Below are 12,499 nucleotides of genomic sequence, written 5' to 3' on the forward strand. Positions count from 1 at the left end.
AGGGGGGATTTTAAATCTTGTACCCTACATGATTGTCCATCCCATTCAACCTGCCCAGCTGGTTCTTACCCATTTGTTATGTGGAAAGAATGACGATATTTACTATTCCCCTTCCCTAACACAATATCTGTGTTAATAGAAACCAACCTTTCTGGCTTTCCTTGATGGATATCTAGGTTCAATATTTTTCCAAAAGTGTGTTTGTGTTCCCCTTTTCATCAAGCTGTAACTCATTTCATAAAAAAAATTCAGTTAAACTTTGACCAATCCTGGGAACATTTTACAGAAAGTTTTATAAATTTTATTTTTTTTAAAGTTATTAAATGATGAAAGATTTTTGGAATGAATGTTACTAAAGTGCTCTAAAATAAAATAAGAGTTGCCACGTTCCTCAGAGTTTTACTACTTGTACCATACACTTAATATGTAAACACTTTTAGAAATTCATTGCATTATTGGAAAATACAGCATCTTATTTCTGATGAGCAATTTGTACTTAACAATAAGACAGCCACTCTGATATTAATTTTCTCACAACCACCAGAAACCATCTCAGCCTAACTCAATAAAAGGAAAAGTGGGGCTGGTGATACCAGAAGGGCATCAGGTGTCACATATATTTGACTGTGACAAATCAAATAATGAAGTTTAGAAGTTCTGTTTAGTCCTGCTACAGGCTTTCTTTCTGGAATGCTACCATAAATATTATGTCCATAAAATTGGTTGAGTCTTTGCTTCCCCGCCTTATCCTCAATATCAAATTGGAAGAGAGAACCAGGAATTGAGAACTGATAGGGCTAGGCTGGGTAAAGAGTCCCGTCACCTGTGGTTAGAGGGTCAGAGTGTAATACTGACAAGACCACTGGAGCCCCATTCCTCCCCAAACCCAACTCCTTGTGGTTTTGAGCTTCAATGTGGTAGAAGCAGAAGACCAACCCTGCCTTTTGTCTAGCCCTTGTGATCTGCATCTGGTTGAAAGAGAAAATATCCTATCATCCTTTATTGCCATGCTCTATGTCAGTCAGCAAATGTACGCTGGGGAAAAGAATCTCTATTCAATACATGGCTGGGAAAATCGGATAACCACATGCAGAAGACTGAAACAGGATCCACACCTCTCACCACTCAGGAAAATTAACTCATGATGGATAACAGACCAAAACTTAAGACATGAAACTATTTCAGCAATTATAACAACAACAACAACAACAAAAAAAAAAAAGAAAGAAAGAAAGAAAGAAAGAAAGAGGGAAATGAGACTTGATCCAATTAAAAAGCATCTACACAGCCAAGGAAACAATCATTAGCGTGAACATACAACCTACAGAGTGGGAGAAAATATTCACATGCTATACATCCAATAAAGGGTTGAAAATCAGAATCTACAAAGAACTCAAACCAATCAGCAAGAAACAACCCCATTAAAAAGTGGGCAAAAGATATGAACAGGAACTTTTCAAAGGCCAACAAATACATGAAAAAATGTTCAGCATCACTAATCATCAGGGAAATGCAAATTAAGTCCACAATGAGGAATCACTTAACTCCAGTAAAAATGGCTTTTATCAAAAAGTCTCAAATGCTGGTGTGGATGTTGAGACTGCATACTAGTACAACTTATATGGAAAGTAGTATGGAGATAACTCAAAGAACTAAAAGGAGACCTACCGTTTGATCCAGCAATCCAACTACTGGGTATTTACCCAAAGGGAAAAAGCACTTTATTAAAAAAGGCATCTGTACTTGAATGTTTATAGCAGCCCACCTCACCACTGCAGAGATGTGGAAACACCCCAAGTGCCCATCAATATGGGAGTGGATCAACAAAATGGGGTATATGTACACCATGGAGTACTACTCAGCCATAAAAGGGTGAACTAATACCTTTTATAATAACCTGAGTGGAAGTGGAGACCATTCTTTTAAGTGAAGTATCAAAAGAATCAAAAGAATAGAAAACCAACACCACATGTACTCACTATTAAACTGGAACTAATCAATGTAACACTTACATGCACATATGGAAATAACACTCAGCATATTCAAATAGGTAGAAGAGGGGAGGAGGGAATGGGTAAATTTACACCTGATATGTACAATTCACACTCCGTGGTTGGCACACTTACAACTTTCACTCAAATGCTACAAAAGCAATTTATGTAACAAAACCATTTGTACCCCTGTAATATTCTGGGAAAGGAAAAAATAGTTTTCTCTCTCCCCACCATTATCTCAATATATTACCACAAAGAAGATCTGGCCTGACTCATTTTAAAGATAATACTTGTCAGGCTAATTTAATCTCAAAAAAAAAAAAAGAAGGAAAAGAAAACTGGTATCTTCTAAGTCGATAGAGGGAGACCTTCCACAAGAGATGGAGGTCTGTCTCTCCTGCTCTTCCCTGCTATAGGCTTGCCCATTTAGGATGGTTAACCAATTGCCGGTGTCACTGGACACTGGTCTCAGACTTGCCCCCAACACTGTGGCCCTACCTGAGCTGTGACTCTTCAGTATTTATTTTAATTTCCCCTTGGATAATGGTTCTCAAGCTGTAGGTCAAGGCAACACAAGAAAAACACACACAGAGAAAACAATGACTTATTATAGTATCTCAAAACCTATACTTATTTAGACAAAGATAATTAGTATTCATTTTGTTCATTCACTCATTTATACATTCATACACTTGCTCAACAGATACTTATTAAATAGCACTTACGGGCCAGGTATATGATATAAACCACACAGTCATTCAAACCAAAAGTTTTAAATCCAAAGCCCTTTTCCTTTCAAGTACATTTCCCCCTAAAGGAGATTAGGTCCCTAAATTACCAAGGCTTCACCTCCCCTGTCTTAGTCTCAGCTAAGTTATTGGAAGTAGTTTTTATTTTCTGTCTTTCCCTCTATAACAAGGCTTCACTCTAGTATCCATGGCCTCTAGTGCACCACCTGCCACAAAGTAAGTGTTCTATAAATAGTTGCATAGCCTAAAAGGCCTAGTTCTATGTCAAATGGGCCTAACATGAATTGTAAAAGTATTAACAACTAGACTGACAATCAGTGCCCACAAGTCTTTGCCCTTCGCACCAGAGAGCTGCTGGCAGGACAGAGTATCTCTGTTTTCTGTCACTAATTTACTGCCCTTGACTCATGTAACAATATCAACTAATGTGAAGAACACTGCACTGTTGACTTCAAAACATAACTGAACAAATAGTACTCCCTTTCTCCTCCACCAATGGAATCAACATTCTAAAAAATCGAAGTTTTTAGTAAGTGGAGTCTCTGCAAAATATTTCTTCTCTGAAAACATGATTATTTACTTTGTAATATTAGTTAGTCAATTTAGAGTATTAGGGTAAGTATAGATAGTAACAACTGCATAGGGAAAAAACCCATCTCTAACAACAGCTAGAATTAAAGCAATTTATTATCACCGCACTGCCTGTGCCTCGCACACAGACACGGATATCTGCACCCATCTCCCCACGTGGAGGGTATCAGTGAGAAAGGGCTAAGAATGAGCTTGCTAGTTTGAGATACAACAGTCCCAAGATGGCAAAAAACAAACAAACAAACAAACAAAAAATAACAGGGAAATAAAATATCAGGCACAGGGCATAGACTGTAGGGTCAGACAGTTATGGGTGAAGTTCTGCTACCAGCCCTACTACCTATATCCTCTAGGGTAGTTTACTTAACCTCTCTGAACCTCAATTTCATCATCTGTAGAACTTAGTTTCAAAAATTAAATAAGATAAACGATGATCAAAGTTTGGCATCTGAGGCATGTATCAATGAAAGCTAGTTCACCACATTGAGTGGATGCCTACTATGTCTCTCTTACTTGCCAGCATATTCTCAACCCCTAACACACTGCCCGTCACTTAGGAAGCCCTGGGAAACTCTTAAGTAAAAGTGAATGAAGTCTCTGCTCTTACGGAGTATATATCCTCATTTTCTTTCACCTTCTTTCTGGCGATGGCAAAAATGCCAGGGTAGAACAAAACAGGAATGTAAAGGAACTTTCATTTTAATGTTGAACAAGAATCTGTTATATGTTAGCAGAAACCAAAAAAATGACAGACTTCTGGAAGTTAAATGATGATTCTACAGCTAGGCGATAAAATGTCAGTGATTGAAAATGTAGCTATAGTATATTAGCTCAAAAGACAAAAAAATTTTATAGTCTTCTTAACAGATGGTTCTTTTTAAATCAGCAAGAATCTGTATGTTGCTAAAATAAAATCCTGTCCACATTATTAAAACAAACTTTTTCTCAGTTGTATTTTGGAGGAAAATATACTTATGCATAATTTTAATCAATACACATATTAATATTTGCTTTTTCTGTCAGATTGTGTATCCCTTAAAAAAATTAAAACTAAAGAAAATAATCTTAAAGTATAGTACTTTAATACTTAGTACTAATAAATGGAACACAAATGTGGAAAGATTTAAGTAGTTTTTAAATTTAAACTTAATATTTTATTTCTCTATAGTATAAATATAAGTTAAAAGAATTTAGGAATGCAGCCTAAGCTACCAAGAGAAGAAAGAACTTTCCATGAGTCTCACACCATTATCAAGATTCTGTTTCAAAGCATTGTTTAAACACACTCCGAACCCAAATCCAGATAACCTGCCATCTTTCCAATAAAATAATTTCTTAAATGTAGAAGAATGTTTTCCTTTCCAAACACAAGCAGAAAGTGATCTGAAGCAACACACTTACTGGAATATGGGTTGTTGACTTGTGTCTTCTTGATTCTTGTAAAGATTGTTAATCCAGATTGCAACAAACGAACAGATGAGAGAGGCGGATTTGGAGGCTTATAGCAAATGATAAAGGAAAGTGGGTTCCATTTAGTTCGTGAGAACATTAACTGAAGTAGATGAAGGAAGGCTTCACCAGTGTTAAAATAACATTAATTTTTTATAAACAACAACCCATTTAATGATAAAATAGAATGTTAAATATGTAGTCAATCACTATAATAATAATTTTGATTTAGGAATCTATGATCCACTATTTTAAGAAAGTTTAGAATTTGGTGACCATTTTAACTTATATTAATAAAGGACAAAATATGAAAGCTGTTCAGAGCAAAAAAAGTAGGAATCTGGACATTTCCTTTATGATGTTTGTTTATTTTAGCATAGGATATGAATGATATTATTGTTATTTTACTATTTTGATGAATGTCAAAAAGAAAGGATAAACACAGGTTGATACAACATTACTCTTGATTTTTACGGCCTCTTTTAAAACACAGTTATATGAGGGTCTCAAAATATAAACACTTATGGCATATTATCCGTGAGTTACAATTTTAGTGGGTATCCTGTGAGTAGATCAGTTTTTTTGGCTTAAATTAAAAATATTCTTTTCCCACACATTCTTTGTGAGTTTGTGCAGCCTCTAGATTAGTTTACCAGAAAAGAGATACACGTCTTTTTGGGGAAATATCTTACTTTCCTATCATTTTTGTCCAATTAAATGAATTGGAGAACTTTGATGTAGCTAAACTAGGCCAGTAGAGACCAGTAGTTGTATGACAAGTAAATAAGTTTTGCTGGGAAGATGTTGCTTAAGTGATAAAATGGTTCAGCCAACAAGTGATACAAAAGATTAAATATTAACCCAGGGCAGGTAACCATTTTTAAAGTCATGCCTAGCAGAGGACCCAGGTATATATAGGATTGAAGATCTCTCAGTTAAGTCTACATACAAGGGATGGTTTCTTGGAACTTCCACAAATTTAAAACCATGAAACATCTATTGTTGCTATTATTGTGTGTCTTTTTAGTTAATTCTGAAGATTTTGATGACTACGACGGAGAGGTGATTTTTATAAAAAATTTATTTTGTTGTTACTAATGCTACTAATATAAAAATATAACAATCAGAATGGTGTGTTAATAGTTATTTTAATGAAATTAGCACTGATTGTAGTTGTGAAATTGAATTATTAATCTCAGTGACTTACTATTTTATTTAAAGAATGTTTCATAGCATTTCTTATATAAATCAAAATAATTTCTTGTTTTCTGGTTTATAACTTTTATTTTCCCAGGACACAGATGGCTTAGCTAACATGAAATGTATTTTTCTCACTTGTTATCCTGAGTTCTATGATTTTCATTTAGTCCCAGAAGCACATTATTATGATTAAGAGGATAAAATTTGAAAATAGTATAAGCTATTAAATGATAAAAGAATAGTATTTTAAAAGAAAAAGACTGTGGTAGAAAAAGGCTAAGGTAAAGGAAGGTAATATACAGCTTGTGAGATTACTGTTTATAAATGTGAATTATAAGTAAATGTAAAAGCAGAATAGATCAAGTGTAATAACAGGAAATGAAGTATTTTTTTTTCAGATGAGAACATTTAAGTCAGAGCTAACGTGTATTGTTATGATCAATGGTCATGAAACACTATTCAGTCCAATTTAATTGTTGAACGGTTTTTCTCAAGTATTATCTTTGCTAACTTGTAGTATTAAAAAAATTAAGTGTAATTATCAAATTTCTTATATGTGACACACTATCATCATACTAGAAATAAGAATGCACAGTAACATTTAACCGAATTGATTTGTTCTGGATCATTTGTTGAATTTGAAGGGAATGTAAGTGCTTTAATTATCCGATTGTAGATACAAGAAGATAATTGTCTGGTTAATCGCATGAGGTAAGAAAAATGTAAAGAACATGTAAAATTTTTGTAAAACTTTGCAAACCACTTTCACATCCCCGCTTACCAACGAATCCTCATAGGGCTAGTTTAATAGTTTAAGGTCTACAATGGATCTCCTAGTTTTGAGATTATTTCAATAAGTTGTCTTTATAGACCCAAATAGCCACATAATTTAAGTATTTTTTAATGTCCTTTTTTTTCTAGTAAAGCCAGACCATGCTATCTCTTTAGTGATACTCTAAAATGAAAAGATGATAGTTTTCTTTGGTTATAATTTTATTTGTAATAAACAGGTTAATTGCATTTCATGAAGTGTGTGTTAGAGTGCATGAGCTCTGGCTGGGACCATGTCTTCGCCATGAAATATGTCCATCTCTTCCAAATCATGAGACAGTGAGAGTGTTTGTGGTTGACAGAGTAAGCAGGAGAACCTGGAACCAACCTGCCTAGGTTCTAATCCTAGCACCATCCTACTGAATGTTAAATAATGTTATAACTTAATGAAAAAATGACAATAAAACTCAAAATAGAGTTCATCTGATGACTTTCTGGGTCAACAAAATTGCAAGGAAGCTCAGTTGTTGCCTCAAATCTTATCATTTGTTAATTTATAATTAAGCTCCTAGGGGTATAGCTACTGAAAAACAACATATTATAATGTAGTTAATCTAAGCCAAAACTTTGCTATTTCAATGTGCATTTTCCACTTATTATATTTTGATGTAATATTTTTTAAGTTAGCAAATGATTTTTATCACAATGCACAAACCATGAGAACTATTTTAAATATGAGAAAGTCATAGTAATTGATAAAGAAATCAGGTAGGAAATTACAAGAGAATGTTTAAAAAATAATTTTGTTGTTAGAAGATAAGAATAAAAGTAAAATTAGCAGTTCAGAAGCCACTTAAACTCTGGTATCCATTATGTGTGATACCGATAAAAATAAAAATGAACACTCATAATGTGTCAAGGATTACATTGAGGGTATCACATGCAACAAGTCATTTAATTCTTACATTAATCTCAAAGGCTGGTACAAATGATTATTATCCTTATTGTACAGATGAGGAAACTGGGTGCAGATAAAGTAACTAGCTCAAAGGCTTAGCTGGTTAAATCTAGAGTTAGGATGTCAACTCAGGCAGTCTGGTTCAGAGACCTTTATTAGAGTCAAAGATTTTCTTATCCAAAATAAGTTCTAAGTAGGTTTTATTTTTACTAAGTCTTTATTGTCTCTTAAATCTAATTATATAGGAGTTAGCCTATATAATTAATCTTTGATTTATAAAAATTGAGACTGGGGAAATGATTAATGATAATTGTAGGAAATGAGTAACCCAAGTGACTTGAGAATATTCATTCTTCTTGACAGTATAGATTATTGACACTTCTGCGTGTTCTAATGTATAGGTTTCAGAAATCTGAGGTCATTACTATTCCTAATCTAATGCAGCTTTGTCGCCTTAAAAACTACACCATACAATAGCTTTATGTGCAGTTGGTCTTTCTATTGTTACTGAACAGTAAATGATTGTCCCCTAATACCTAGCCAGCAGATGGACCTTAAACAAATCGTCAGGGTTGAGATAAGTTCAATTATAAAATGAGGGTGTTGGAATACTTACATCTCAAATCTTCTGTAACACTCTACATTTCATTTCTGCCTGGTTCTTTAGAGTCATTTGGATGCCCGTGGTCATCGACCCCTTGACAAGAAGAGGGAAGAGCTTCCCAGCCTGAGACCTGCCCCACCTCCCCTCAGTGGAGGCGGCTATCGGGCTCGTCCAGGCAAAGTAGCTACCTCCAAAGCCAAAGTAGAAAGAAAAGCCCCTGATGCTGGAGGCTGCCTTCATGCTGACCCAGACCTGGTGGGTATCCTGATAGTTCTTCAGGGGTGGGTCTCCCATGCAGAGAAAGCCCATGTTCATCATGGCCTCCTAATGTTTCATTGACCCACATTACTGTCATTGTCACTTTGTTGGTTATTTGGAAATAAATTCAAAGCATAAACTTATCAGGCCTTTGGTTGAGGTATCCTTTCTTGTTTTCCTTGACCTGGGCCCAGGATTACAAATTAGGATATGTAAGTATTGCCTTTCCCTTCATATTTTGCCCACTTGTTTTGTTTCGGTGGAAAACCTAAAAGCCTAATAACATTTTTCCTGTGATAAGGGATTTTTAATCTTCATGAGAGTCTGATGATAACTCTAGAATATCTTGTTTTATGTAAAGAAGATAAAATAACAAATTTTTATGTTGACTAATCCATATTATTGAATTTTCACTATTTGCTACTTTAATATGTAGTAAATATTCATAACCCAAATCCTTCATCTAATGCTTGGTATTTTCTCTGTTTGTAGGGGGTGTTGTGTCCTACAGGATGTCAGCTGCAAGAAACTTTGGTAAAACAGGAAAGATCAGTCAAAAACAGTGTTAATGAGTTACACAACAACATGGATTCTGTTCACCAGACCTCCACTTCCACCTTTCAGCATATGTATTTGCTAAAAGAAATATGGCAAAAGAGGCAGAAGCAAATGAAAGGTAGATATCCTCGCACTTTCTGTTGGATTCTCATTTATAACATTGGAAGTTAGAGTGCTATGAGAACATATGATCATGAGAGTAACATTTCCAGATTAGCCTAAGCAGCATTCATAATGTTTTCAGTATGCACCGAATTACCCCATAGTTTTGCTTAGGCCCCTTTACTTGCAACTCACCAGATTAGCGCTGTTCAACTCTTATGCCCCAGATAGTATCAGCAAGGATGTTTTCTTAGAAAAAATTTCACTGACTCCTAAATTTTCATATACAAGAAACTTGTGATTCAGAAGATAATGTTCACAGTGAAAAAAAGGATTCAGCCTTTATAGAGTCAAGATTTGAGGTTTTAAATATGAGCATGTAATCCATAACATATTCAATTGTGCTGTGGGTAATGATACTTACCCTGTGAGTCTTGAGTTCTGAATGTTGAATGCCACTGGCTTCGTCATCAGGAATCAGCTAGTGTGTGAGCCTGGCATAAGCATCTCAGTGAGTAACGTACCCAAATTTGGACATCTTTCAAAGAAATCAAAAGAATCATGACATCTCCCTTACACATTTCAAGGTATGACTATACTTAGGTTGGATGGATAAGGAAATCAAGTATATCCACCACATAAGATGTTGAACTGCTGGGACAAAAGGCCCAAATACTGCTTTCTCCTCCTTTTCCTCACTACAGGAATAAAAGAAAAAAGTATTGTATTTGTTACTGGACGTAATCTTTAGCTTATACTGATGGTAAATTACTAGTATAGTAGTTAGGCTACATGGGAATTTCTATGTGCCATGGACCAACTAATTTTTCCTACATACAACTGCATATCAGGACGGCTTGGTGGTAGTTTATTGTTTATTAGTTTAATCAAAGAAAATCAAAGTCATAGTTGGATAGTTAAATACACTTAGTTTTATAAGCAAAAATGCTGATGTTTACTCTATAACTTCTTTCTTTCAGATAATGAAAATGTAATAAATGAGTACTCTGTAGAATTGGAAAAGCACCGGTTATATATAGAGGAGACTGTGAATAATAATATTCCAATGAACTTTCGTGTGCTCCGTTCAATCCTGGAAAACCTGAGAAGCAAAATACAAAAATTAGAAACTGATGTCTTAGCTCAGATGGAATATTGCCGCACTCCATGCACTATCAGCTGCAATGTTCCTGTCGTGTCCGGCAAAGGTAACTAGCTGATACACACGGTTCTTTAGGGTTCTGAAAGAACTTACTCTCTAAAAATAAGACCACTAGAAGAAAACAAATGTTGAGTGGACAGTAGTACATCCACTGCTAGATACCCTTAGCAGGTCCTGTTTTGGCTTGGCCTGTTGCATTCACCAGTTTTGCTGAGCAGGATGGAGTACAGTATAGTGATCGTGGTATTTCCAGGGATGGCTGATGTGGGTATTAGGCACTTGCTTGAACAAATGTCAGGACCATGGAGAGGTGGAGGACGTTCTCCGTCTCGTGTGTTCTGGCAGTTTATGGATAACCTAGCACGCTAAAGGTGGAGAGGGGCTTTGTTCATCCTCTTGGCAAACAGAAGTCCTCAGAACTGAATTTGGTTTTCACTAAATGGAAGATCAATTTCTACTATACTATTATTATCAAATGTCTGTTTTAAAGCATCCTTCAGTAACCTACATAATCAGTTGTCTTAAAGAATTGGAGACTAAAGACTAAGTAATTATTTCATAAGCCCCTGAACATAATGTATTATCTTACGTTTACAGAATGTGAGGACATTATCAGGAAAGGAGGTGAAACATCTGAAATGTATCTCATTCAGCCTGACAGTTCTGTCACACCATACAGAGTTTACTGTGATATGAACACAGACAATGGAGGTAAGCATTTGACAGCTGTTGGCCTATCATTCTGTAATGATTTTGATACCATAAAATGCTAGAGAATAGGCTGACAGTGACCCATTTGATTCAGAATTTAATCCAATATTTTAAAAATTTTAAAACATCTATGATTCATAATTTGGGGTAAGATAAAGCACTTGAAGTTTCCAAAGATTATAAGTGTTTTCCTCCCACGTTCATTTGCTTATTATAACTATTTAATAGCACCAAATGAAGGTAGGTATAAAACGAATGAAAAAGATAGGGGATTCAGACATTCTTTTCAAAGTGAAATTATTACTTGTTATTGGTTAACATATGCTGTTTTTGTTTCTGTCAACACAAGGATGGACAGTAATTCAGAACCGTCAAGATGGTAGTGTTGACTTTGGCAGGAAATGGGCTCCTTATAAACAAGGATTTGGAAATATTGCAACCAGCGCAGATGGGAAAAAATACTGTGGCCTTCCAGGTAAAAACTGGGAGTATAAAATAAAATCATTCTATATAAAATGGGATTTTTTTTCCCCTTTAAGACAACATACAATATTGGGAGTCTGTTTTTAGGTTTTAGGAAGTTAAGAAGAGTTTCATGACAAAATGTGAAAGATAGAGATAAAGAAAGACAGTTTTTGGTTCCCAGAAGTTTTGTTTTTGGTGAGCTTTTATTTTATTTTTCCTTTAGGTGAGTATTGGCTTGGAAATGATAAAATCAGCCAGCTTACCAGGATGGGACCCACAGAGCTTTTGATTGAGATGGAGGACTGGAAAGGAGATAAGGCCAAGGCTCACTACGGGGGATTCACCGTCCAGAACGAGGCTAACAAATACCAGCTCTCGGTGAACAAGTACAAAGGGATGGCCGGAAACGCCCTCATGGATGGAGCTTCTCAGCTGATGGGAGAAAACAGAACCATGACCATTCACAACGGCATGTTCTTCAGCACGTATGACAGGGACAACGATGGCTGGTAGGCGTTGCCTTCTTAGCCCCTGCTTTAAAAGCCCCCCCCCCAAATATCAGGGCTCAGAGTCATTAACAGCTAACATATTAACTACCTTTGATGGGCACTCTCAATCACTATACTTAGCTCTTCACCTATCCTTTTAAAGTTTTTCAACTGTGAGGTAGACATTATTATTCTCATTTAACAGATAAAGTATAGAGAGATTAAGTGACTTACCCAAACTCACACAACTACCAAGAGATAGAACTGGAACTCAAGTACAGTTACTTTGTGAGTAAAGAGCATGTAGATAAATATGTATGGCTCTGTAATGTATATATTAAATCCTACGTTTTGGGCTCAGCACCCATAGCTCAGTGAGTAGGGAACAGGCTACATACACCAAAGCTGGCGTGTTTGAGCCCAGACTGGGCCTGCTAAA

At 35.6% G+C, this 12,499-nt stretch overlaps 2 protein-coding genes across 2 annotated transcripts in view; one reads left to right on the forward strand and one right to left on the reverse strand.

Moving 5' to 3' along the window:
- The window catches only part of PLRG1 (pleiotropic regulator 1), a 24,343-nt gene extending 19,543 nt beyond the window's left edge, over positions 1–4,800 (reverse strand). Inside the window, exon 1 of the mRNA XM_023513437.1 lies at positions 4,736–4,800. The gene's annotated coding sequence lies outside the window, so the exon portion shown is untranslated. The remainder of the gene's footprint in view (positions 1–4,735) is intronic.
- Positions 4,801–5,703: 903 nt separating this feature from the next.
- The window catches only part of FGB (fibrinogen beta chain), a 7,891-nt gene continuing 1,095 nt past the window's right edge, over positions 5,704–12,499 (forward strand). The window contains exons 1-7 of the mRNA XM_012805414.2: positions 5,704–5,845; positions 8,380–8,571; positions 9,067–9,250; positions 10,215–10,442; positions 10,994–11,107; positions 11,457–11,582; positions 11,796–12,081. Coding sequence (XP_012660868.1) covers positions 5,738–5,845; positions 8,380–8,571; positions 9,067–9,250; positions 10,215–10,442; positions 10,994–11,107; positions 11,457–11,582; positions 11,796–12,081 — 1,238 coding nt within the window. The 5' untranslated portion in view covers positions 5,704–5,737. The remainder of the gene's footprint in view (positions 5,846–8,379; positions 8,572–9,066; positions 9,251–10,214; positions 10,443–10,993; positions 11,108–11,456; positions 11,583–11,795; positions 12,082–12,499) is intronic.

The sequence above is a fragment of the Otolemur garnettii genome, unplaced genomic scaffold (assembly GCF_000181295.1).
Source record: "Otolemur garnettii isolate 467f Iridium unplaced genomic scaffold, OtoGar3 scaffold00041, whole genome shotgun sequence".
Classification (NCBI taxonomy): domain Eukaryota; kingdom Metazoa; phylum Chordata; class Mammalia; order Primates; family Galagidae; genus Otolemur; species Otolemur garnettii.